Genomic DNA, 25,494 nt, shown 5'->3' with positions numbered 1-25,494 from the left:
ATCAACATGATCACCAGGGTAGTAAATAAACCCTCTCTGATAAAAAAAAAAAAAAAAAAACCCACTTAATTTCTCAGATTTTTTCTGTGACTTTCCTCTTGTGAAATACTGCTCAGTTTTAATTCTTCGGGAATTTTAAGTGATTACCGCTGGGAGACATACATCCTGTGATTCTATGATGGGAGGGGGCTAATGCATTTCATAACGGACATTTATAGGATTGATTCCTTTTGCATGCTCAGCACAACAGTGTAAATCCAAAACAGTCACAGAGGAAGGGAAAAAAAACAGGAAATAAATCAGAATTTTCTGCTTTCTCAGCTGTTAATTCATAATGTGTTGGATTTTTCCCAAGCTGGTTTTTACAACAAAATGACAGACTCAAGCAATTAAGCTGCTGGGAATGTCAAGATTCCCTGAGATGGATGGTTGGCTGGATGGATGGACCGACTGACGGACGGGTGGAAGCACCATTACTGTCAATTTTAGTGTACTGTACAAAACAATTGGATGGCTGTTCTTACCAGTGCAGATAGCATGAGAAAAAAAACAAAAACAAAATGCAATCTCTAATTTATATTGAACAGACAAGTTACCATACCAGGCTGTTATACCATGTCTTGTATCCTTTCTATAGAACCTCAGTAAACGTTCAAAGCACATTGGCTGTTGCAATCCTGATGAGTGACTGGCAACATGGACCTCTTTGGAATTCTCTCCCACTCTTACACACTTAAAGCACCATAAAAAAATACATTTCCATCAGCCAATGATTTATTCGTGTTGAGTGCTAACTACCCAAATTAGCTTACTGTATGCTGGGCCTATTTTAGCCACTATTACTGGCGTCTGGAAGAATCTCATTATTACCTTCCACTTGAATTCCCTCCATGAATTAGAATTGGTTACAAGATGGGCTTCAGGTGTTTGTTTTTAATAAGGGTTTGTATGTCAGCATTTCCAATGTTGGCTACTGAAAATGGACTCTTACAGTGTGTGCAAAATGTTGGATATTCATTGCCTAGTACTTTTTGAAAGAAGCTGTAACTCTCCTCTCCTGGTGCTATTTGGAAAACTCTGACTTGACAGCTAGCTTACCTATCGTTACACAGCAGGTCCTGTTAGTATGAGAAGCTTAGGCTAGAAAACCAACAGTCGCAACCTCAAGATTGATTAACACATGAACAGACAAATCAGTATTTAACTTTGGCTGGTCTTGCATTAGTTTTGTCTTTCTATTGGTGAAAACAGCATCCGGGATAAGGACAGATTAGTGTTTTATAGATATTTGTGGGACTCGGGCCACATAGCTTGAAAAGGGACGGTCCAGGGCAAATCAGGACATATGGTCACCCAGTTTATTCCCATGAACTTTTCCTGAACTTTGTGTTTATTGCTGACTAACTGTAGCAAACTAGCTACTGCTTAACTACAACAGTAAACTTGGTCATGATATTGCAAAACAAAAAAAAGTCATTTTTGAATTTTCATTGTGGTAGTGCTAATGTTAGCATTTACATGATGTGACTTTAGCCTCACAGAGCTGCTAGCTTAACTGTGTGTTGACTGCTAGTTTTTGTCTTGAGATTGAGATTGTATTTCCCGTTCCTCATTACATAATATCTCTAATGGAAACTAATTTACTAACCTATAACTGTGAGATTCAATGTCTAAACCTCTAAATGTTTGTTTTCTGTATTCCTGCCAATGTCTGCTGTTCCTCTCTCCAGGTACAGCATTGGTGATTACGAGGTTATCGATGAAGAAACCAACATAGTTCGCATGGACAGCTGGCTCTATATCCTAGCTGAGACCGTAGGCACACCGTACCGCTTCAACGCAAGCGGCTCAGGGAAGTGGGAGGGAGGACCAAACAAGCACTCTGTCTACATCACTTCCTTGTACTTCACCATGACCAGCCTGACAAGCATAGGCTTTGGTAACATCGCCCCGACGACAGACGGAGAGAAAATCTTTGCTGTGGCCATGATGATGATTGGATGTGAGTGGAGCTGTTTTATCTTCCATCCAGTGCGGCAGATGCATGAAACACGAGGAGTTTAACTATGCTCTTTAAAGCCACAATCCACTGAGATAGGTGAATAAATGAATTATAGATAAAGCCATCCAAGTTTGGAGATAGAACTTTACAGATGATTAACCTGAGCAATATTTCTAACTCTGCGTTAGCCTGGAATTTGCTGCTCAGGTTGAATATATTAGCCTATATTTCATTGGCAGGACTTCAGACTGCAATTGGTATTTAATTTTTACTACCATAGGTCAGGGATTATATCTGTCTTTCTCTCAGCCTAAGGCCTACCTCAGACTCCACTTCAGGAGGTGGACATTTGAATATATAAGTGGACCTTATGCAGACATTCATTCAGCTTCTCAACTACAATGATTTACCATACAATTAGACGTAGCATTATGGGTGGGTTTGGGTTTTGCAACTGGTCCACCCAAAATTACTTGAAAGAAATAGACTTTCCTTACTTGTAATTTTATTTATTCATTCATATGTGATAAAATACAGCCTAAAATACAGTTTCCCCTAAAAAAAAAAAGGAAGCAAATACATGATAATTATTCAGCTGAAGTTTTTCCCAATTAAATCAAGCCACTTCGCTACCCAGTCTTGTAGAACTAGTGCAGGCGCCCTCGTGCGCACATGATGTTTCTTTGCTCAGCAGCAGATTGATCCATACTGGACGGAGGGTTCTGTTAAGAGGACAGACAGGGCTGCATGTGAAGGACAGGGAATCAATTGTTACCCAGGTAAACATCTGTCATCTTCTCAAGGATATATGTCCACCTTTCCTTTGTCCATCTCATCCACAGTTACTCCCACTGATCATAGTGAGAGAGTCATGTCTAGTTTCATAACTGTAAAAAAATAAAAATCATAATGAGACTAGAAAAAAAAAACGGACAGACAATGTAAGAAAGACAGGAGGTAGTGCTGATTGCCCCTGCCTGGGTTGATTGTCTCTATAATGTGTTGAAAGTACAAACAGACTGTTTCTGTTGAGACCAGCTCACCCCAGTGCGCCGCTCTCTCTCTGAGCAAAAGTCATTGAAGCTCACCTATCCACAATCTCTCTCTCTCTACCTGCTATCAATATAAACAAATAATGATCAATGCATATTATCAGAAAAGAGGGGATAACTTCTTTATAATTTAAATAACAGTGTTGTAAAAAATAGCAATAAATAATCAAGATAATATTTTGTACATGGCATTTAGACCAGCATGCTTTACTTATGAGTGTCCATTCAAATATGAATAGTGTGCAGCTTAACAAAAAGCTGTAAAGTAAATGTTTTAGAGGAGAACTCAAGCAAGTTCTTAAAAGTGTGGAATACAGTTTGGGCCCATTCAAAATTTAAATCCTGGCGCTGCGCCTGCCTACAATATAGAAATATTTCACAAGTTTATATACTACAACGAACATGTTTTAAATAATGCCAGGTTGTATATGACTTTTAACATGTGACTTTTTACAATGATTATTTATGGAGGAGAATGTGAATTTGGAATGTGCTTTTTGGCTGGACTGATATCTAGTCAATTTCTTACTAGAGTTTAAAAACGTCATATTTTGTAAATGACAGATAGAAAAAAACATATATTCTGCCCCATGTGGAGGTGTCTGTCATAACAAGGTTAGCAACCAAGCTAATGAGCCTGCCGTCACACATTAAGCTAGTTATCCCTATAACATAATGCCAGGGGATCAAATGGCATTTAGCAAAAAGTGGTTGGCAAGATATTAGGCTACTTAGTCACAATAGGCTAGCATGTTATTGGATAGCCCAGCCACCATAGGTTACCTGCAAAAAGGTCCAAACATCAACACATTTCTACAGCCAGGTAATATAAATACATAGATATACATTGTACAGCTGCTTTATGATCATATGTCTCAGTTTGTCACATTTTTTGTTGTCAATTTTCATGGATGCAATGGGACAAAGCTCTGATTGAAAAACGTATTTAGATCACAGGAAATACGATTTGGGTGTAAAACTGCCAAACAAGTATAAGAAGCAAACAACAAAACCGCTTGTGAAAAGGCTGAGGTACTTAAGAGTGAAATGGCTCAGAAACTGATTTGGTAAATGCAGTGAAACATTTTATCAGCAAGACGTGAAAAATTTTCAAATGAAATTTTGAGAAGTTTCTAAAAAGCTTCCAATTGTCTTCAACACTATTGTGTAGCTTTCAACAGTTTCCCTCTCTCTCCAGTCAAACCACATTGACACAGCACAGTGGGAGCTCTGTTATTCTTGCCTACATTAGTCTCATTACCTCAGTCTGCTGTTAAAGGCATACTGTGCTGAATTATTGAGATTTTCTGAAGCAGAATGCATCATCCACAAAGGTTTACAGATTTTCTGAAATGCCTCAGAAAAATGAAACACAGATGAAACACTGAATAAGAAGGCTAATCCTTAGAGAGTAGTGTTAAGTGAAGCATTTTTTTTTACCAAATTGTGTGGCTTACTGGAATTTTTTAAGCCTGAAAAAGCAGCATACTGAGTCATCAGTTAAGGGAAACCATCCTTTCAATACATAAAAATGAATAAGCCTCAACCGTGTCGTTTTCTATTCCCTGTTGTGGTTAACCAGCAGGCAGAATTAGCCATTTTGCCCTAGATATAAATAATAAAGATATTGAACTTTGTTATGCTGCAGTCGAGACACCCGCTGCTACTAACTAACAAACCATCTAACATGCTGAGAAGGAGGAAGATTTTCACAGTATGTCCTTTCTTCCCCCATCTCAATATTAAACATTTATAAGATATCTCCAGCTCGCGTGGCTCATAATTTGCTGTACAGCACGGTGCCATTATGTGTGACTGCACGTGGGGAGCAACACCTCAAAGCAATAACTGACAACGCCAGATCAATTTAGTACAGTGCTCCCTGTGATCCCTCTGCAATCACTCCTCACCTCTGTCGAATATCTTTTTTTCCAAACCACAACCCCTACCCTGAGGCGGGCACCGATTGTCCCCATCTCCCTTTCCCTTTATTGGCTGTTCAGGTTTATGAATTTACTCTTGAGGGAACCCACAAAACTCATCTGCAGACTTGTCTAAAAATGTCCTTCTTGAGATTCAAATCATCTTAAAGCGTAAATACCCCAAAAAGCAGACAGCCCTCAGGAGGCTTGTTGTAGATGCAATCTACTGTAGTCCATGGCTGTTCTCTATGAAATATGAATGCCCTGATACTGTTCTATTTTTATCATCAGCACTGGATCGGTGCTGGCAGTAGAAGATCACAGTGTGACGGGGGATTTGGGAAGGGGGGGCTTTATACATATGTCCTGTTTCTATAGCAACTGTTGGCCCAGGGCTTGTGTTTCTCACTACTGTCTCTTAACTACCTTCAAATAAGCCAGCTGTTGGATGCCGAGGAAGGCTGGGACGAAGTTGTGCGCGTCAGCAAGAAAAGAGCAACGTTGGGAACTAGATGAAGGGCCGTTCCACTGGGAACGATTGAGTTTCCTTTGTTGCAGCTTTTTACTGCTTATCAGAGGAGTGAGGATTGCCATCTGCGCTCAAGCATGAGGTTCGATCATCCGAAACTTTGGCAACTTCAGAGGGAGGCGACTGTCAAATCATCTACGATTTAATAGGCTGAGACCTCGTCTTGCTCTGTCGACCTGCTGATTTTGAAGGATATTGTACAAACATTAGGACCCTTTGGTTATGCGTGTTGAAGAGTATCATACTGTACTGCAATGCTTGAGAACATGGCGTAACAAATGAGCGTCAGTGATGAAAGGAGGAAAGTTGCGTTTATCCTTGCCCTTGAGGAGTTGTGAGCACTTTTTAATTAGCATTATTCCCTGTGCAGTGTTTCAACACTTTGATTGTGCACCGTGAAATAAACAAACATGCACACACACAAACAAAAATGCACGAACAGGTTCCTGTCATCTTCAGAGGATAATTGAAATGTGTGGCTGGTATGTTTCCTCTCGGTCCCTTCTATTAGGGCTAATTGGGGCTCCATTGCCAAGAGAACGTTACACACACTGAGCAGACATGTGATGGCTTTGATCCACGCATACGCCAGCTGTTGCACCAGTTCATCCACCTCAGAGATACACTGCTATACTCTTTATTTTCCTGTTCTTTTTTCTTATCTCACAAGACAAGACTTTAGATTTTTTGCTGGGTGTAACTGGCTGAGGATGGATGGTTAGACAGACTCACACACACACACACACACACACACGCGCGCACGCACAAACACACACACACACACACACACACACACACACACACACACACACACAATGCAAACCTACTATAGTTGAAGAGTTTTCTTGATTATATTTGGAGGCCATTATGAGCTGTTATGTTTTATTTCTCTCCGGATAAAGCACTCATGTAATAATATTAAGTCTTAGGCTAATTTTGTTTGCTACATGATGTGAGATAGTAAATAGGGCAACCAGTATCAAAGAGAATACGTCTTTTTCCAGTCTGTGAGACTTTTAAGCCCACATTTGTGGATGTTTTTGTCCTTGGAAAACCAGATGTGGATTATCATATCCCTTTATGTCCAATTCTTGAATGCCTTTTGAATTAACACAAGAGATGTCCTTATAAATGAATCTTTGGACAAATTAAAGTTATTTTTAAAAATAATTTGAGACTTTTAAACCAAGTTTTGACTTTTTAAACGTCTTTGTAAATCAGTTAACTAAAAAAAGATTTCTAAGTCCTGATTAACAAAAGATTTAAGATCCTTGAAAAGCAGATTTTTTTTTAGATGAGGATGTCCCTTTGGGTATTCTTTTGGTTTTGTAAACAATGTTGGAGACTTATGAGTCCTTGTAAACTAACCTTTTGATCATTTTACATTTTCATTAACAGTTTTCAGGTTATGATAAGCCAAGGGTTAAAGATTTGTACATCCTTGCAAACCCAGTGAGATCTTTATGTCCTTGTAACCCTGATTGGAGTTTTGTGCTTTGTGCATACAGTTTATGGGATTTTCATTCGTTATTTCTTTCTACGATGATGCTTTCAATTTTCTGTTAACTTACTTGAAATGAAACTTCTACTTTTTTCGTTCTTTTTTTTCCACAGCCCTTCTTTACGCCACCATCTTTGGTAATGTGACAACAATCTTCCAGCAGATGTACGCCAACACCAATCGTTACCATGAGATGCTAAACAGCGTGCGGGACTTCCTCAAGCTTTACCAGGTGCCAAAGGGCTTGAGCGAGAGAGTTATGGACTACATTGCCTCCACCTGGTCCATGTCACGGGGTATTGACACTGAAAAGGTATTTCAGACTGAGCCATCAGCAACAGTTCACTTAAAGGGATACTTCACCCGTTGAAACATGAATCTGTATTGACATTGGGTCATATATGTAGTAGAAATGTGAAATAAATTTTGAAGTTGGTGCCTTCTTGGCTGAGAAAAGGCAGAAAGTGTCTTTTTGGCTCATGTGGATGAAAGACACCAAATCCCAGCGACCGCGCCGGCAGCCAGCAGCCACAACACAAGACCGGCCTGTCGTAAAGTATCCCTTTAAAGCTGGTATACTTCTTTTGATATCAAGGTTTTTTTTTTAACAAACCACTACCTCCAAATGTAATAAGTAGCTCTGTGAGAAAAGTAAAAATATTTGGACAGAGCCAGGCTAGCTGTAAACACCGTTTTCCATCTTGTGCTAAGCTAAGCTAAGCTAACTATCTGCTGATAAAGCTTCATATATTAGACCAAGTGATGCATGATGAATATTAATATGATAGATCCTCAAATCATCTAAAGGTAGAGCAATGCAAAAAGAAATGACAATGAACACTGCAAAAAACGAGAGCTGAACTGAATCTGTGATGTGGCTCAATTTTGTATGAACATTAACAGAGCAAATGTATCTTTGTTGCTCTTTTAGACTAAATATAGTATCCACATTTATCCCAATACTTCTAGGCTGTTAAAGAAAGTGACTCACTTTCCTGGTCTGTAGAGTCATTGCATTAAACCCACCCCTAACATAAACAATTGCAATTTGCCAAAAAAAAATAGCCTGGAAGGCTGGTTATTGTTCAGCAGGACATCTGATGCATCTGACAGAGACTGCAGATTTGATACCCCCAATCCTCCCATCCACTCCACTGAAATGCAACCGTTGCCGGTAATGCTCCTTGAACATCACATTATTAGTCAGTTTTTAATGTTACCTTATTTCTGGAAAACTACCAGGCTTATTCTGTGGCAAAATTGAGCTGCCTATTATCAAAACCAGTTGGCATTTTTAGCATTTATGGCACAGTAATAGAGCGTCCCCCCTGCCACCCCGCTGAATTCAGTCGATGCTAAAATGATTTGAGTGTGTGGAAATTAAGCAATTTCAGCTGCTGCAGAAAGATTGAGCTGGTGCCACTTTGACTGATGTGAAGCCAGAAAGAATTCATATCACTGAATCCCATTTAATCCATCTGTCCAAAATCCAATTACGGGAACAATTTTATTTTGTCAGCTCAAATAAGAAGCAGAACCTCTAACAAGGCAAGGATATTGTCTCCAGGAAAACTTGTGTAACCGAAAGGCTAATCTGTATTTATCTGCTCAGGGTGTCTTTTAAATTACGCTTACACTACATCTATGTGTTATTTATTTGTGCTGGCTTCAGGCTACACCAAAGGGTCTAAAAATGGCACATAATCCCCTCTCTGCTTGACATTCATCTTCAAACAGGTTTGTTTTAAAGGCAGAGTCCTGGTGATTAGGTGTACTTGAATGACATGCTGCTGCTCGCTGACACTCAACAGAGAGGCGGCTGGACTGTGAGCTGTTAGAAGCTTCCATTATAAATCATAACTCGTACTAAACACACTCAGTACCACACAGATACATCTTTTAATGATGAAGTCTTTCCCAAAGCTTTTGACAAAGAAATGTGCTTCAAGCCTCTTATTTGTAAATAAAGGCTTTCTGGTGTCAGTTGATTTTTTCTTTTTTACTTTGTGGAAATTATTTGCCGACTTTAGAATATTTTTTTTGTCAAATGAGCTTTCAAAACCATGCACAATAATAATACAATTACTCACCGAATATTTAGGCTGTATTCCGCTTTGAACAGCTTTTGATCATCTGAAATACATTTTGAAAAGCTCACAACTTTGTACAGGTAAAAAAAAACATTACCACATTATTTTTTATCACTGAATATGTAAAAAAAAATGATTGGACTGAAAAAAAGTTCAGTTATATTACTACCATATTTATGTCATGAGAAGGTCGCAGTAAGGCTCTCTTTTGAACACTTCATCCTTTGTGATATTTATGTTTATTAACACTTGACCAAGTCTTTCATGTTGACATTAAACTATGGTATCAGCCACGCAGCTATCCAAATTAACAAATTTGGGGACAAAAATTATTTTGAATTGCAACAGTTACTGGTTTTATCCTGAGCGTCACATCATCTTCAATGCCTTTCAATGTTCCAACTAGTCACTTTAATAAAAACTGTTGCCAAGCACATAAGCAAATGTTATGTGTACCTGCCACAACCAGCTCTATAGTATGCTTTTAGTAGTAAGTGAAAAAAAAGAATCCCATCTTTGAGCTCTTTTCTCTACACGTCTTTACAGGTGTTGCAGATTTGTCCCAAGGACATGAGAGCCGATATCTGTGTCCACCTCAACAGGAAGGTTTTTAAAGAGCACCCAGCTTTCCGTCTGGCCAGCGATGGCTGCCTCAGAGCGCTGGCCATGGAGTTTCAGACCATCCACTGTGCCCCCGGAGACCTGATCTACCACGCTGGTGAAAGCGTGGACAGCCTCTGTTTCGTGGTGTCCGGGTCACTTGAGGTCATTCAGGACGACGAGGTGGTAGCAATATTAGGTGAGTCGGATGCTTTTAGTTAAATCTGACTAAAAGGTGGATTCCTTAATCAATATAAATATAATTAAATAATCAAATTAAAGTGTTACCCAATTTGAGGACTTACTGTTATTTCTAGTTTCAAATAAGTTTGATTCAAATAATTATAATGAACTGTTTGAATACTTATTTTTAATATTTTTTACATAGTTGTGGTCATTTGTGCTGAAACTATGGACTCTACACTTTCTGTAGAGAGCCAATGAGGAGTGGGAAAGTTGTTTGCTGAGTGTGAATAATAAGATGACCTAGTCTTTGTTCATTTATATCTTTGAAAAGTCTAGTTTTATCATTTATCACTAAACCTAATATATTCATCACGTACAAAGATACACATGTGCAGGAAGGCTGGCTTCGGGAAAAGCCTGATCCCTGCAGCCATAACTGCACTTAACAGCAGGCCTGTGTTACTGTGTAATGTATACTGTTCTGATCCTCTGTGCTGTCACTCTTTGTTGATTGTACGGCGCTGTGAAGCAGAATTTTACCATTTGGGACGATAAAGTCTAAATGTGGATACAATAGTAGCCAATATGAGAAATAATAGTTCATATGAGATAAGAAATGATTCTGCTGCTGCTGTAAAAAATAAATCAGAACTCTTATCATGATGAGAACGTAGAACCTCATTGATAAGTTAACTCAAATTAGATGCTGTAAAGTGATAGCATTATCAAAATCAGAACCAGCTTTCTTCTTGTTTAGTGTATATTGTTATTTGGTGCCATGTTAAATGAAAAAAGCAGTTATTGGTTCAGCTACTGTAGGGCAAAGCATGCCTCTTAATTGCGTGATACGCTTTGTTTCTATTCTGCAGCTATTCAGTGTTTACTCTTAACCAGCTTAAGAGATCTATAGGATTTGGATTTAGTTGCAAAAAAAAAAATCAACAACAAAAATGCTTTTATTTTTAGTTTTACAAATAAACATTTTGTATTTTGTCTTCACATAACTTACTTTTTGCAGTGTGGTAAACATGGTCCCAGGACTTTAGAGACCAAATTACAGCATTAGCGTTTTAACCTAATTAATAATGGATTCCTCGCTTATTTTTATTTCATGACAGAGGCGGTCAAGGCTTCCCGTTCCTCCCTGTCAAAGGACCTGTCCCACATCTGCTCACATTTTTCAGGACAAATACAGTTTGGGTTTTCTTCTTTCTAAATTTAAAAAAAGACATTACACAGAGATACGTACATGTCTTCTCCTACAGCATTATGATCTGGATTTATCATTGCCGGGGAACTTTAACAGCAAAGTGGAAGAGAGGACAAAAAAAAAATATCCAATTTACCTCCAGTGCTGTTTAACAAAAGTGTGTAGCATCATGGTAAAAAAAAAAAAAAAAAGGTTGTTGTTCAAACTCTCCTTTTGTGTCTGCAGTTTTCACTTTCCTCCTTCTGACTGCAGTGAAAGTGGCTGTTTGGGGGATTGCTGTCTGCTGAGTCATGAACTTGGACAAGACTATGTTTGTCACAGAAAGATGATCCACTTGCTAACATTTTGAATTAAACTCGCCTTTTCAACTCTGTCTTAGTTTCAATAAAAGAAAAACAACTGTTCCTATAAAGAACACAAGAATGGTCTGTTTCTCTAAGACCTCCCTCTCCATTTAGGTTCCCCAATGTCAGCACGATCAATCAAAGAGGCTGTGCATAAAAAGTTGTATAATAATTCATAAAAACAAAATGAAGAATGGAAACTTATAACTTATAACTTACTTATTAATATGATTGAGGAAAATTGAACAAGTATAATTTAAAGTCCCATTTTACTCCTTCTGGAGCATTCTGTCGTAAGCAGTGCGTTAGACAGAAGGCTAGAATCAATATCTTTTAATCATAATAATTCATGAAATGCAAGGGGTGACCCATACACCTACAGAGAATTATAACCTATATCTGCAGCTTCACTCAGCTTTATAAATCACAATGTTTCGCTGCAGCAATGTGGACCTTTTTTTGCTCCTCTCTAACTGCTTGAATTGCGTTTTTCCTGCCGCATAATCTAACTGTTGTAAGGGAAAAAGCTCTAAGGCCACCTGTACATTTTCTGCTCAGCAGGAAAACATCTTACACAAAGCAAGCCAGTAGCTGGTGATCATAGCTGAGGATTAAGCAGCTACATAGTCTGATATTCCCCTCAGGAGTTGGTGGAGACCTCAATAGAGGGAGACAGATTTTTGAGACAGATTTTTGTCAAATATCAATTACCCAACAGAATTTTTCTCCATAACTAGTGCACTTTTTAAAAAGCAAGTAGTTGCTAAGACATGCTTTTTATAAGCTAAATATGTGCTGATATGTCAGTGTTTTGTTCACAACTTGTTGAAAAATCTAAACTTTTAAAAACTTGAGCGTTAGTGTGTTGTATCTGTGTGAGGGTGTATGTGCGGTGTCTGTGTGCAAGGTTTTGTGTTTGTGTGCGTGGTTGTGTGTGTGTGTGTGTGTGGGTGGGTGCGTGTGTTGTCTCGTGTGCGTGGTCATGTGCCTGTGTCTATGGTCATGTGTGTATTAGTGAGCCCTGAACCTCGTCTTTACAAAGATAAAATAACAAGAAACGTTCCTTTGCTTGCGCTGGCCTGATGAAATCCCTGCAGGGTTTTTCTTTTTTAACTCCCTTCTCTAATTTGCCTAATTATTGATTAAGTGAATAATGGATAGCATGCTCTGGCTGCAACAGAGACACTATACTGGCTCTGTTTTTTCATCAATAACCGGCTATTGGTTCCTCTCTGCAACAATCAATGTATTTCAGGCTAATACCATTGACCTGGTTGGAGCCTGTAATGGAGCCTGAAGTGATGAACAAGTTGCTACTATGAATCAAATTCTTGTTAGCCTAATGGCATCGGGAACAGATTCGACATGTTAAGTACACAAACATCTCATCTGATGCTCAGGCTGGAGCTGTTTGACTTATTGTTCCTGTGACTGCTCTAAACATAATCAGTTTCTCTTATGTTACTAATCATTTCAACTTATCTGTTTGATTATTGTTTTGGTAAAATGAACGTCCTGTTGTGCTTCATTTATTTTTTATACTGTATTCAAAAGAACTTATCAGACATTGTCACATGTACATCCAAATTGATCATTTAATGTAGTTAAACAAAGGGTTAAACTGTTGATTTGGAGGCTGATTATAGGCAGGCACACACATCGCAATGAGTTGTTGTTGCATCTGTTCGGTTAAAAGTTCAAACCATAGACCGTATGGTTCAAGCAGATGTTGATGATGACTGGTGCCTTCACAGGCAAGCCGTTAAAAGGGCTGTCTTACACTTACTAGTTACTATAGTAACTGAGTTACAAACGGAGCTACTGCATTATAAACATAAAGAATTAAAGGTTAAGTAACTTAAGTGTTATTCTTTTCTTTGTTTGCTTCAAAACTCATATTAAAATACTTATTATTTAGTGTGGCTTTAGTTGTGAGAGGAAACAACTCGAAAATTTCCTGTAACATTGTAGCTGTCTTAATAAGTAACGTGTTACTCCCAACACTGTTAGCTAGGCTACCGTGTCAATATGGTCCATTGATTTATTATGTTAATGATTATTTTTTAAAACTTAAAGTAAAGCACAATATGCCTTGCTGGATTTGGTCCAGTAAAGGAGTGAGCACCTAATACTTGTGAGACCTGTTTTTACATAATGTGTGTTGTAAATGAGGAAAAAGCATGACACATCTTTGAATTGATCCAGGAGATCGCCTTAGCCAGCAGTCGGTTTAAACATTGTTCTCTCTCTCTCTGCAGGTAAAGGGGATGTGTTTGGGGATGTTTTCTGGAAGGAGGTGACTCTGGCTCAAGCCTGTGCCAACGTCCGAGCTCTGACCTACTGTGACCTCCACGTCATTAAACGGGATGCTCTGCAGAAGGTGCTCGAGTTTTACACAGCGTTTTCCAACCACTTCTCAAGAAATCTGTTGCTCACCTACAATCTACGAAAAAGGGTGAGAGAATCTTCAAACTGTTCCATGAAAAATCATTAAAATTCACCATGTTTAGATTTTGGCTTTACAATCTATTTTTATATAACATCCATGTCTCTAGTTTCTACATTTTTGCTGTATTATGAAGCAGCTCAGTTGAAGAGCGTGTAAGCAACAAAATCATTCACTAAACCTTGATGATTCTTTTCTTTAAGTTGACCCGATATACGTTTTGAAACAAAGGATTCTTCATGGTCGACTGCAGTCTGCTTTTACTTCAAGCCCTGCATTTCCTGTGGCTTTTTCCTCTTTTGAGCTTGAACTTTAAGTGTTTTTTTTTTTGGTGACAAGTCATAATAGCTGTGGTGTTTTTCCACAGGGCTTCTTAAAGAAAACAGAGCATTAAGGGCAAAGTAAAGTTACAGTGGCTAAACTTGCTGCTCATGTATGTAGTAGTATGTGCTCATGTGCTCATGGAGTAGTTTTTCATTTTGTGTAAATATATATTTTGAAAATTGGTCCACTGAAGTGTAAAAAAAAGTGATTATATTCAAGATAATCAGGATTCCATCCCCATCATATTGCCTAGACAAAGCTGTTGGCCGATATGAACGTTTCTGAGGAGGAAATGCTAATTCTTTTTAGCAACCTGTTGGAAAGAAATCAAACAAAAAAATCACACCTCTAATGTTTTTCACTGAAATATGCTAGCACAGATTAGCACAAAGACTTAAAGCAAGAGGAACCTGCTAGCTTGGATGAATAACAGATTATGATTAGGATGTGATTCTGGAGTCAATATAACTTTCAACTATATACCAAAAGAAACCACTGTCCCTTTAGACAAAATGAATTGAATAACATCTCATAAAACTGGGTAGAATTCATCATACACGCAGATGCAGCCATCATATATTAAAGCCACTCCTACATTATTCATCCAGAAATGAACAGCTGTGATCAACAACTTAAATGTAGCTACCAATCATTACTCCATTCATAATAAGGTTAGCCTGCCCAGGAGAGTGCAAGAGAGATTGAAATGCCTGCATATAAAGAGGCCATGTCATCTGCTGCATTAAAACCACTATTCACCAGGGTCCAATACTTTCTGAATGTATACAGCAGGGAAATCCAGAGACGGATTGAAAAAGAAGCCAGACGCTGCCTTCAAATGGAGCTGGTGAGGTTTTACTGGGGAAATCAAGCAAACCACATGTTTGACATTCGAGTGGTTTAAGTCTTGAGAACAGTGTTGAAATGAGACTGAGAAAAATGTTCTCACTTCTTCAAAAATGATTGATGATTTTGTGCTGATTGCATTTCAGTGTCATGCCAAAGATCAAGAAAAGATTAGATGACAAAAAACCTCTATTATTTAGAATGTTTTATTCTCGTCTTTTATTATTTTAATGCACATATTTATTCTCTTATGTTATTAATATTGGTTTTGATGGATGAGAAGGTCTCTGGGCAAAATATAATTCATTGTATTGACACTGTACCTTTTATGTATGAGACATATAAACTGCATTTTTTTTTTTTTTTTTTAAAGGAAAATCAAAACAATGCTTAAATAAGTCAGAAAGACCCACATGAGCCCAAAAGTTTTTAGTTTTTTTTGCTTGCCTCTGCTCCTCTAGCCAGACAATGTTTACTGACAGATATATAATTGTATTGGCTTTTATGAAATTGTGAAACAAAATACATTTTTCCCTTCTATACTCTTTGGATTAGAGTAATAGTTGGAAAATACACTCTTGGGTGATTAGAATAGCTCTTTCGAAAATGTCCAAAGGTGACATATCAGCTAGTATAAGCTAATTCTTTATACATCTATAGAATAGAATAGAATAGAATTACTTTATTGATCCCAAACTGGGTAATTGTGGCGTTACAGCAGCAGGTTATCCAACACACAATATGAGTAAAAAACACAATGTTAGCAAATCTAAACACAATATAATATTAACTACAAAGTAAATAAGTACTAAAAGATATCAAAAATAAGAATGTGAATATATACAACCAGGATTTCACTAAGCATTACTAGTCTTAAATAGGAAGATTAAATATGGAAGATTAAATGTAAATGTGCAAAAACAGAGTCGTAAATGGACAGTATTGACATAAGTTAAAGTGCATGAGTGTAGACATATTATAAGCAGAAACTATACAATATAACGGCGAGTAGACAGCCAAATCTATCACCAAATTTGTAGCAAAATGCAAGAGCATCACATTTTAGAAACAGAAAATCATAACGTTTTTCATGGGAATTTAGAATGAGTATCTTTTTCACAAGTACAGACCCCGAAAGCACTGACTATTTTACAGTAAAAATGATCATGATAGTTGCCAGTTTAGCTCATTAGTAAAACCACAAGTCCAATGTTTAGAGACTAAAACCACAAGTTAGACCATTTGCTGCATTTCATCCCTCTTCCCAACACTATCTGTCCTCTCAGGAATGGCATTAAAAGCAAAAAAATTATCTAAAAAGAAATAAGAAAACGGCAATGGATCTCTCTTATAATTGCTTGAAAACACAAATCTTCAGAATACATAAAGGTTGTTCTTTTTATCATTATATTGATATTTGGTTGTTTCTTTTATTGAAAAAGCCAGACAAGCTTTTATACCTTTTTCATTTTTATACTAAGCTAAGCACAATATACAGTAGATGTGTGAATGGTTTCATTGTTTTCTCACTGACTAGTTTATCTAAAGCACTTAACGTGTAAACACAGTAATGATCTATTGACTTGCTTTTCCCAGAGTCCTTGGTCTTTTTAGTGGAGGGAGTTTGATCTTTTATTGTTTTTTTTCCTCCTTTTTTTTATGTTTAAGCCTTTCAATGACAACAGAGGTTTATTTTGACTTATTTTGGGGAGGTACAGACATCATGTTGCCCGAAAAATGTTGCCTTAACATTTAGCTGCTGTGCATAAGTTAACAGAGAGCCTTCACCAACTGAAGCCAGAGGCAGGATGTGAACTTTCCCTTTGTGTCTTGGGAATTACCTCTTTGAGGTGACATTTAAGCAGCAGACACATTTTGAAACAGTCTTCTCACACAAACTGTACAATCTATACGATCGATGCACATGTTCATCTCTTTGAAGAGGATCTTGATCTGGTTTTATGCTTATGTGTTACTTAAGACGACTAAATGGACTTCAAAAGAGGAATAACAATATGAATTGCTTGTGCACGGTCAACACATATTTTACATTATTCAGAATCAACTGGTGATTATTATGATGGTGATGTAGTCATAAGTACTTTTAATTTTTTTGTAGATTGTATTCCGAAAGATCAGCGATGTGAAACGAGAGGAGGAGGAGCGTCAGAGACGTAAAAATGAAGCCCCTCTGAACTTGCCACCGGATCACCCAGTACGGAAACTCTTCCAGCGCTTTCGGCAGCAAAAGGAGGCTCGACTGGTTACGGACAAACCAGAACTTGACGAACACGACATTGAGAAGGGCCCCTTGTACGTGGACGTCCCTTTGGCTAACGCAGCCATTACAACCACCAGCATCGTCACTGTAACGGAAAGCCCTGCAACCCCCTCATCTTCAACACCCTCATCTTCAACATCCCCCAACGGTACTCCCTCAGAGAAGTCAAAGCTGCAGGTGCCAGTACCTATTTCTCTGGTTGGAGGCCGTGCTGCTGAACCACTCAAAGTCAAAGGCTGGGGTCGCTTCAAGGAGTCCATGGTCAAAACTGACAACTGGAACAAAGTATCCAAAGCTGAATCCATGGAGACTTTACCTGAACGGACCAAGGTCCTTGAATCACAGATATCTTTAAAGAAGACAGACTCTTGTGACAGCGGGATCACCAAAAGTGATCTGCGCCTGGACAAAGTAGGCGACTGTCGCTTGACGCCCCTGGACCGCAGCCCCGTCCAGCCTCCAGACACCAGGCACCCCTTCTACCCAATCCCAGAGCAAACTCTTCAGGCCTCGCTTCAGGAGCTCAAACTGGAGCTGAAGGACGACCTCAAGAATCTGAATGTTCGCGTGTCTGGCCTGGAGGCGCAACTTACAGAAGCACTTAACCTACTGAAAACGAGGAAATCAAGTTCTGGCTCTCCACAGCCTCTTTTTGATGTGTCTAGACCTGCTTCACCAGAACTAGAGAAAGAGGACATCTTCTCTTGAAGGATAAAGGAATAATCGGGAACGGTCTACTGCAAACTTAGCTGGAATCCAGTAATATCAAGATTACTTGGATAGCTGAAGCTGCACCATTTACAAAAGGTGATAGTGTTGTCTTTAGGTAGCACCAACCTTCATCAAAGGTTTGTACCTGATGGTAAACCTGGAAAGGCCAGGTTGCTGTCCAGCTCTTGGTGTCTGACTCTGAATAAAAACTGACAATGCAAGGTTTGTACATAGGTTATGTTTGTACATGTTTTTCCATTGTATTGTAATGGAAAAATAGCTTGAGCAGTTTGTCTTTAGTCCAAAATCTTTTTATAACATCAGATTCTAGGAGTTTCAGCTAAACCATGCTGAATCTGTGTTGCAAGGTTCTAACAGAAACAGCATGACCCACTGGTTTGTTATTGAATCATTTGTATGGGATTCTTTGCATGCCACATAAAGTACACGTATTCCTCATATTGCAGACAGTGCGTGTTGATTATCGCAGCCAGGCAGCAAGTCATTTGCATTATTTCACAGTGACAGTAAGAAAGGACGGTCTTTGCAGATGTTGAAACATTCGCAGAGTAATTTCCTCAAGCAATTGATGAAGTATTTTATTATATCAACTGTCAGGATCATGATGAACTTTACACAAGATAAAACTGGCCAAGCAATCAGATTTCAATCATAATCTAATACATCTTTCAGCAGAGCTGATAATTTCCATAAACCACGGACAGATGAGTTTGATGACACTGTATGAGAGCCAAGCAATTTAAGCTTTGGTTAAAAAATAGGAAGATTATAATTTTTTTCATATGAATTTATTTATGTTAAATAAAACAAAATAAAGTCCAGGCTTGTTTGTGTTATTGTTCCAAGACATTAACTGAAACCTATGTAAGTGATGATTTCTGGTCTTTAATGTCTGCTGAGGTAATTTTTACATTTGTTACATCAGTAAGCATGCACGATTCAGTAAGCATGTCAGTCCGCCAGAGTAAAAAAACAATCATCAAATGACAATGCCTGACACAATGTATCTACAAAATAGGGGGCAAAGATCAAACTCTTAGTGTAAAGATGAAGGTTGTTTTGTCATACAAGATGATTCTGAGGGTTTCCAGTGCTGGTGATCCTTTTCAGGACTGTGATTGCCTTGTTTTGTGGCTGACATTTGGAGTCAATTTCAACTTGCTTGCAGTGAAAATGTTTCCTCTATATGCACTTTCGAAATGGGAGACAACCAAGCAGGAAACCAAAATGTTTAAATCATGAGTCATTTTTTGACGGAATAGCAAACGTGTTGAAGAAATAGTTTACAAAGCAGTTTACACAAAAATGTATGATAGAAAAATATTTTTTGAAAATGTGTTTGTTTTTTTAAGAAATGTTCAGTTACCAAATGTACTCTCACAGATCAACTCTAGCACATTAGCTTCCTAAATTAGATTGTTTACCAAAAATGAATCTGTGTAAAATGAATGTATCAGTGTAGTGTTATGGAAAGCAATGAGCAGATATCAGTAGACGGGTCCGGAGGATCAGGGGGCAGAGTAAGAGAGCAGCTCAAGCTTTTTGTCTGAACAAAACTCTAAAACTGGTTTATAAAACGTTTAATTTACAGACAAAGACGCCTCCAACTTCCAGTTAATCAGAACCATGAGTTTTGATAATTAGCAATAATTGTTTATATTTTATAGATCACAGAATTCATGCAGATTCCAGGTATTGAAGACAACAGTAGATGTTTGCAGTCTATAGTAATTCTTCATCATATTTATGATGAATAATAATATGTACCTACCAATTGATTGAAATGATGGGTAAAACATTTTAATATGTTTTGCTTCCAGCTTCAGAAATGGGAGTCTTCGCTGTTTTCCTTTTTAATAATTCACTCACTTACAAATATTCTTCAGCTACTTTGAGGTTTTGACAGTTGGTTGGAAAAAGAACAAGCATTGTGAAGATGTCCTTAATTGTGACGCTATTTGTCACAAACCCAAGTTTTGTTTTGTTTTTCTTTTACAAATAAACAATTTAAGAAAAAAAACACATGATGGTTTTATGCATATTTTCAGATTTAAAAATGATCAGTCATCTACTATCCAAGTGAAAGTTCGGACATTGTTTCAAATGACAATAAAAGCAGCAGTGACTATTTGCAGGGGATCGATTGAAAATAGCACAAAGAGAAAATACCAAATGTCCCAACTGAGAAATGTCCTTGTTTTTGTGGCAACCAAAAAACGTATAAAGTTGTAATGATTGTGAAAAAAAAATTGGAATATCTTAAAGTTAAAAAGGAGTCTCTTCCTATTGAAGCCAATATCTTACAGGGTCATAAATATCATGACTTGAACTGGCTATATGGAAAGGACATATAATACCATTAACAGATTCAGAGAATCCAAAGAAATATCTGTACTCAGGGGACAAAGCTAAAAAAGCAATATTGTGTGGCTGTGATCTTTGGGTCTTTGGGTCCTAGGACTGCCCTGCATTCAAATCTGACAACATTGTGTCGTTCCAAAAACAATGGCTAAATGCAGTGATGACCACCCACTGGGAGCTGAACAGAGTGTTTTCTAAAAGTTGTTACCAGCGCATGACTCAAAAGCCAGCATCTGTGATTGTAAGGGGGTGCATTAGTGCACATGGCATGGGTAACCTGCACGTTTCTGTAGGCATCGTTAATGCTGAACCAAATTATGCTGCCAAATAGACAACTTCTTTTTCAGTGAGGGCCTTGCTCATTTCATCAAGACAATCGCAACCACATTCTGGATGTATTACAACAGCATGGCTCTGTAGTAAAAGAGACAGGGTCATATACTGACCTTTCTAAAGTCCCAACATGACACCCGTAGAAAATATTGGGAGCATTCTGAGGCGAAGGAGGCCTTGAACTGTTGACAAACTGAAATCCTACATTAAGCAAAAAAATAAATCCCACTTCCATAATTACAGAAAATGGTTTCCTCATTTCTGGAAACACTTACACAAGTTGACCACTCTGATGCATCAGAGTGGTCAACATGACCCTTTCCCAACTTGTTTTGAAATGTGTTGCTGGCATCAAATACAAAAAGGGCATACGGTTTTTCATATTCAATATTTGATATGTTGTTTTTGTGCTATTTTCAATCAAATATGGGCCTTCAGCGTTCTGCAAATCATCAATTTTATTTACATTTTACGCAATCTCCCAACTTTTTAGGAATTGGTAATGAGACAACAAATAGGCCGATTCCATAATAAAGATCATCATTACTTGCATTCCAATTCAATATTGTAAAAATTAGTTTCCCCTCAAATACCTACACTATTAAACTCATCACTCCAACTCACATCTCATTTATTTTTTTCAATAGAATTGTGACTTTTACTTTGATAAATGATCTGATTATGTCCTTCAAATGGTAAACACCAGAACCAGAACTCAAAATGTTTCATTTCGGTTAAAGCATAAGCTTTGTACGTCTTCCTGATCTATCTTTAGTATACCTTGAAATGATTCTTTAATAAAGAAAACTTACGGTTATTCTATATTATTTATTATTCATATGGATTAATGTATGTTCCCTACATACCTTCTCTCTTATCCAGACAAGCCCAAGATGGACACAGCTGAGGGGGGAAAGGTTTTTCTCCGTAACACATTCTTTCCCATCAAAAATTCAGCTCGCTAAAAATAAAGGAGTATGTCATGAAAGAAGTGAGATCTCCTCTGATTTAGAGCCACTATTTGAGGGGCTTTATGGGTCTGGTTCCGCAGAGACAATTGTGATCTTAGAGAAAGGAAAAAAAAGTCCTTTTGCTACTGCGTCTGTATCACAGAGAATTCATAAAGCTGGTGCTGAGTAGAGTCAAGAGTTCAGAAATCAAAGAGGTTGAAAAGCCAGCTGATAGTTTCACTGAGGAATCCATACTGAAAGAAAGATGTAAAAGTTGTGTTATTGCAGACGGTTTTCATGTTAATGTTGAAGTCTTTAGAACTACAATAACATTTTGCATAATGTCATTACATGAATATTCCTCGGTTACTTGTCTTCTCAACCTACTGTGTGAGGTCATTGCGTGTGTTTACATCAACTTGAGTATCCCGCTTCTGAGCAGGGTTTTTTGAAGTATCCAGTTTTTGTGTTTGTGCATGGCATGTACCGGTAATCATCATATCTTGAATCCAGAAACCGGGAAAAGTCTCGTAAACCAAGATACTCAAGTCCATGTAAACACATTCACTGATGAGTGACAGATTTTGGTTGACTAGCTGACAACTCCTCTGACACTCATTCAAATTATTAATCAATCAAAATATCTCAGCTAGCTTAGTCATCTCATTTTGAATGGGACATCATATGACAAGAGGAATATTGGAGGGAAAAATACTCTTCATTTTAAAATAATTGGTAGGGATTACTTTTAATTACTGTATCCTGGGTTTTGTATTTTTTTTATATTTGTTTGTTTTATATTTGTTCCTCAGGATCTCACACGCTACTTTTAGTTGTTGTTTTTTAACAAATTATTTGAAGCACCGCAGGACAAATGCAACCAACTCTCAGTATGTTAACCTAAAGAATATTAGGAGGGATAAACAGGTCCGTTTTTGTTTTTATGTTCTTTTACATCTGTCATTACTTCTTTTTTTTCCATAATGAAATGAAAACATGATTCCACTCATGATTGTCAAAGATGAACTGTGGAGAAAGTACCAGGAGTTGACAAGATTAGCATAGTAATGTAAGAAGCTATGCTAAGTTTGATTTTTTATTAGAGAAAAGCTGACAATGAGGTTATCCAAGGATGATGGGAGTCCATGAAATATCACACATTTACACTATTTCTCATCTTTGAGAAATCCTTTCTTTAATAACAAATGACCGTGGTTAGGGAGGCTTTCCATTTCCACTTCTTCAGCCTCTTTGCTAAACTAAGCTAAATGACCCCAAATGTCCAAAATTAATTAAAATACAAAATAAGAATATAAAATAGCATAATAACTATATCAGTCCTTGGTATACTACAAGTCCATTTGTTTTCAAATATTTGAATCTAGTAATTCACTGACTTTATGAAAACAAACTGGTGAGAAAAAACTTTGAGGCTGCTCTGGCTCGCTCTGAATAACGATCAACAATGCTAAAAAAACATAGAAAGTTTTGTTTGAAAAATACTTGCGTTGAAATATTTTCAGCCATTGGTTTACTTCACCACCAACACATCTGAATGACAGATTTGGCAGTACTCATAACAGATATTTGAGTCTGTTTCTGTTGAGTTACTTTATTCTCTCATGTGGAACATTTTTTTAAAACACTGTATGGTTTCCAATTCTCCTCTGGTTTCTTTACATTTTATTGACTCTAAACATAAAGGGAGGATTTTTAAGATTTTTGTCAGAAACTCTGTAAATACGTTTGTTTTTTAAATCTTTGAATGCAGCCCAACATTCTAAAAAAGGAAGAAATTTATACCAACACCTAATGAATGTGATATTATACGGGATGAAGGATCAACTCAGAGACAAGATTCTTGAACGCAATATGTTTCTCTGTGCTGTAACATTTATAAAGAAAGGTCCAAACACTAATGATTCTACCGAAAACCTTAAGCTATTAATCAATTGAATCATTGAAAAAGACTTTTATGGCACTGCAATACCGCTTTGTCCATGTCATGACATTCGACTACTTTAAAGCATGAAACACTGTGCCTTTATCATAGTGCCCCATTTCCAAGCCTGCGGTGAGAAAAGCTAACGTTAAACATCAAAACTTCTGTCAGCTCTTTCAAACTAATTGAACAGAGAAGTATTTTTGTGGTCAGCTCCAGAAAGCTGCCTTATTATGAAACCCGACATGCATATCTTTAATATATATTTATGCACAGATTATACTGCAATGTTTAGATTCTGGAGACAGAAAGAAGTTTGAAATTTGGTGAAAGGTAAATGTTATATGCACACGCCTCTCTGTTCACACTACATGTGATGAGAAACTGTTTCAAGCACAATGGGAACTCTTTGTTTTGAACTGTGACATACTGTACTGTTAACAATAAATATTTTATAAATACTGTATGCCTGTCTTCTCTCTCTGGAGAATGCTTTGAACTGCATAGCATCCATATACTCTTTAGATTCTCGGACATTTGTTAAGGGTGATTATCGGAGGTGTAACTCAGCAGGTGTATTCTCCTGCTGATCTTCTTAAGTCAGATTAAGCTCACAGTTCAGTGCGTGTTTAAGAGGATTTCTCACTGACCCTCTGCTCATAATGATCCTTTCTAAGGCCCCTTGGGTTGTATTAATCCTAACAGCACATTAACTAATGGAAACACTTGAGGCTAACCAGAATAACAAAATGCTGTTTACACAGTAACTAGGACTACATTACATTTATCATAGACCCGTGCAGGTAACTCAGATCAATGATTGAGAAACTTTACACACACACCTTTGGGACCTTTGTGGCTTGAAAGTAAAGAACCGGTGGGGCAGAAGCAACCTGAGAGTTTTATGTAAATGATGAATCTCAGTGATGGCAACTCTTACTTAAAATAAACATATTCTTAAACTAATCTTCTCACTTGTCATCTCCTGCAGCTGTTTGCTTTCCTTGCTGTGCACTGTGAATAGTAAGAGGATCAGGTTCTTTTTGCAGCATCACACTTTCTAAGCTCTAAAGACACAATAAAGCACAGATAAGCTCATTAAAGCAGCTTCTTATTTCTTGTTGAAACACAAGAGTTGGTCTCTAAAATGTGTTGACAAACTATTTAACGGGATAACTGATCTTTTTTTCAGATAAGGATCTAAAGGATAGAAAAAAATGGTACACTTAAAACAGTGGGTTTTTTTTTTTTTTATCAAACTAATGGTTTGAAATTGAACAGCCCCTCATTAAATCAACCGAAAACTTCTTAAACTTATCCAACTCATCACCTGAACTTAGATAGCTTCAAGTTGGTGTCATTTAAAAGAGTTGCAAATAATGATTGTTTCAGTATTTTATCATTCACACAGTATTTTAAATTCATCACTTGTTTGTTTTGGGTAAAGTTCAGGATACAGTGAAAACTTTGACTAGATTTTTTCCAGAGTGACTTAAAAAAAAAAACCTGATTAGTATTTAATTGACCATTTCATTTTTTTAAAAGATTTTTTTGTCTTTAATCGTAGATAGGAAAGCTAGATTGACAGGAACATGTGGCGATAGATTTTTAAACTGCAACCAAAGCATAAAATGAGTCTGTCTCATTATGCATTGCTATATTCAAACTCAGTGTGAGAGAACCTGCCACAGACTGGGTATGGGATGTCAAAAACAAACATGTCTTTTTCACAGTTAAAAATGTATTGCACATGCTTTATCTTTTGAAAACAGTCAGAACTTTTTGATGTATCATCAACTTATAATAAAAAGTTTTAATGTTTTCCAATACCAACAGTTTAAAT

At 37.4% G+C, this 25,494-nt stretch overlaps 1 protein-coding gene across 4 annotated transcripts in view; it reads left to right on the top strand.

Annotated features, from left to right (window-relative positions):
• kcnh1a (potassium voltage-gated channel, subfamily H (eag-related), member 1a) overlaps positions 1-20,262 on the top strand; it is a 41,517-nt gene extending 21,255 nt beyond the window's left edge. For all 4 annotated transcript variants that reach the window (XM_061040174.1, XM_061040173.1, XM_061040171.1 and 1 more), the window contains 5 exons: positions 1,731-2,002; positions 7,120-7,319; positions 9,643-9,895; positions 13,695-13,891; positions 17,172-20,262. In XM_061040174.1, the coding sequence (XP_060896157.1) occupies positions 1,731-2,002; positions 7,120-7,319; positions 9,643-9,895; positions 13,695-13,891; positions 17,172-18,041 (1,792 nt within the window). In that variant the 3' untranslated portion in view covers positions 18,042-20,262. The remainder of the gene's footprint in view (positions 1-1,730; positions 2,003-7,119; positions 7,320-9,642; positions 9,896-13,694; positions 13,892-17,171) is intronic.
• Positions 20,263-25,494: the final 5,232 nt, after the last annotated feature.

The sequence above is a fragment of the Labrus mixtus genome, chromosome 6, assembly GCF_963584025.1.
Source record: "Labrus mixtus chromosome 6, fLabMix1.1, whole genome shotgun sequence".
NCBI classification, from domain to species: domain Eukaryota; kingdom Metazoa; phylum Chordata; class Actinopteri; order Labriformes; family Labridae; genus Labrus; species Labrus mixtus.
The sequence above is the reverse complement of the archived record's forward strand: the minus strand, read 5'-3'. Positions and strand labels throughout refer to the sequence as shown.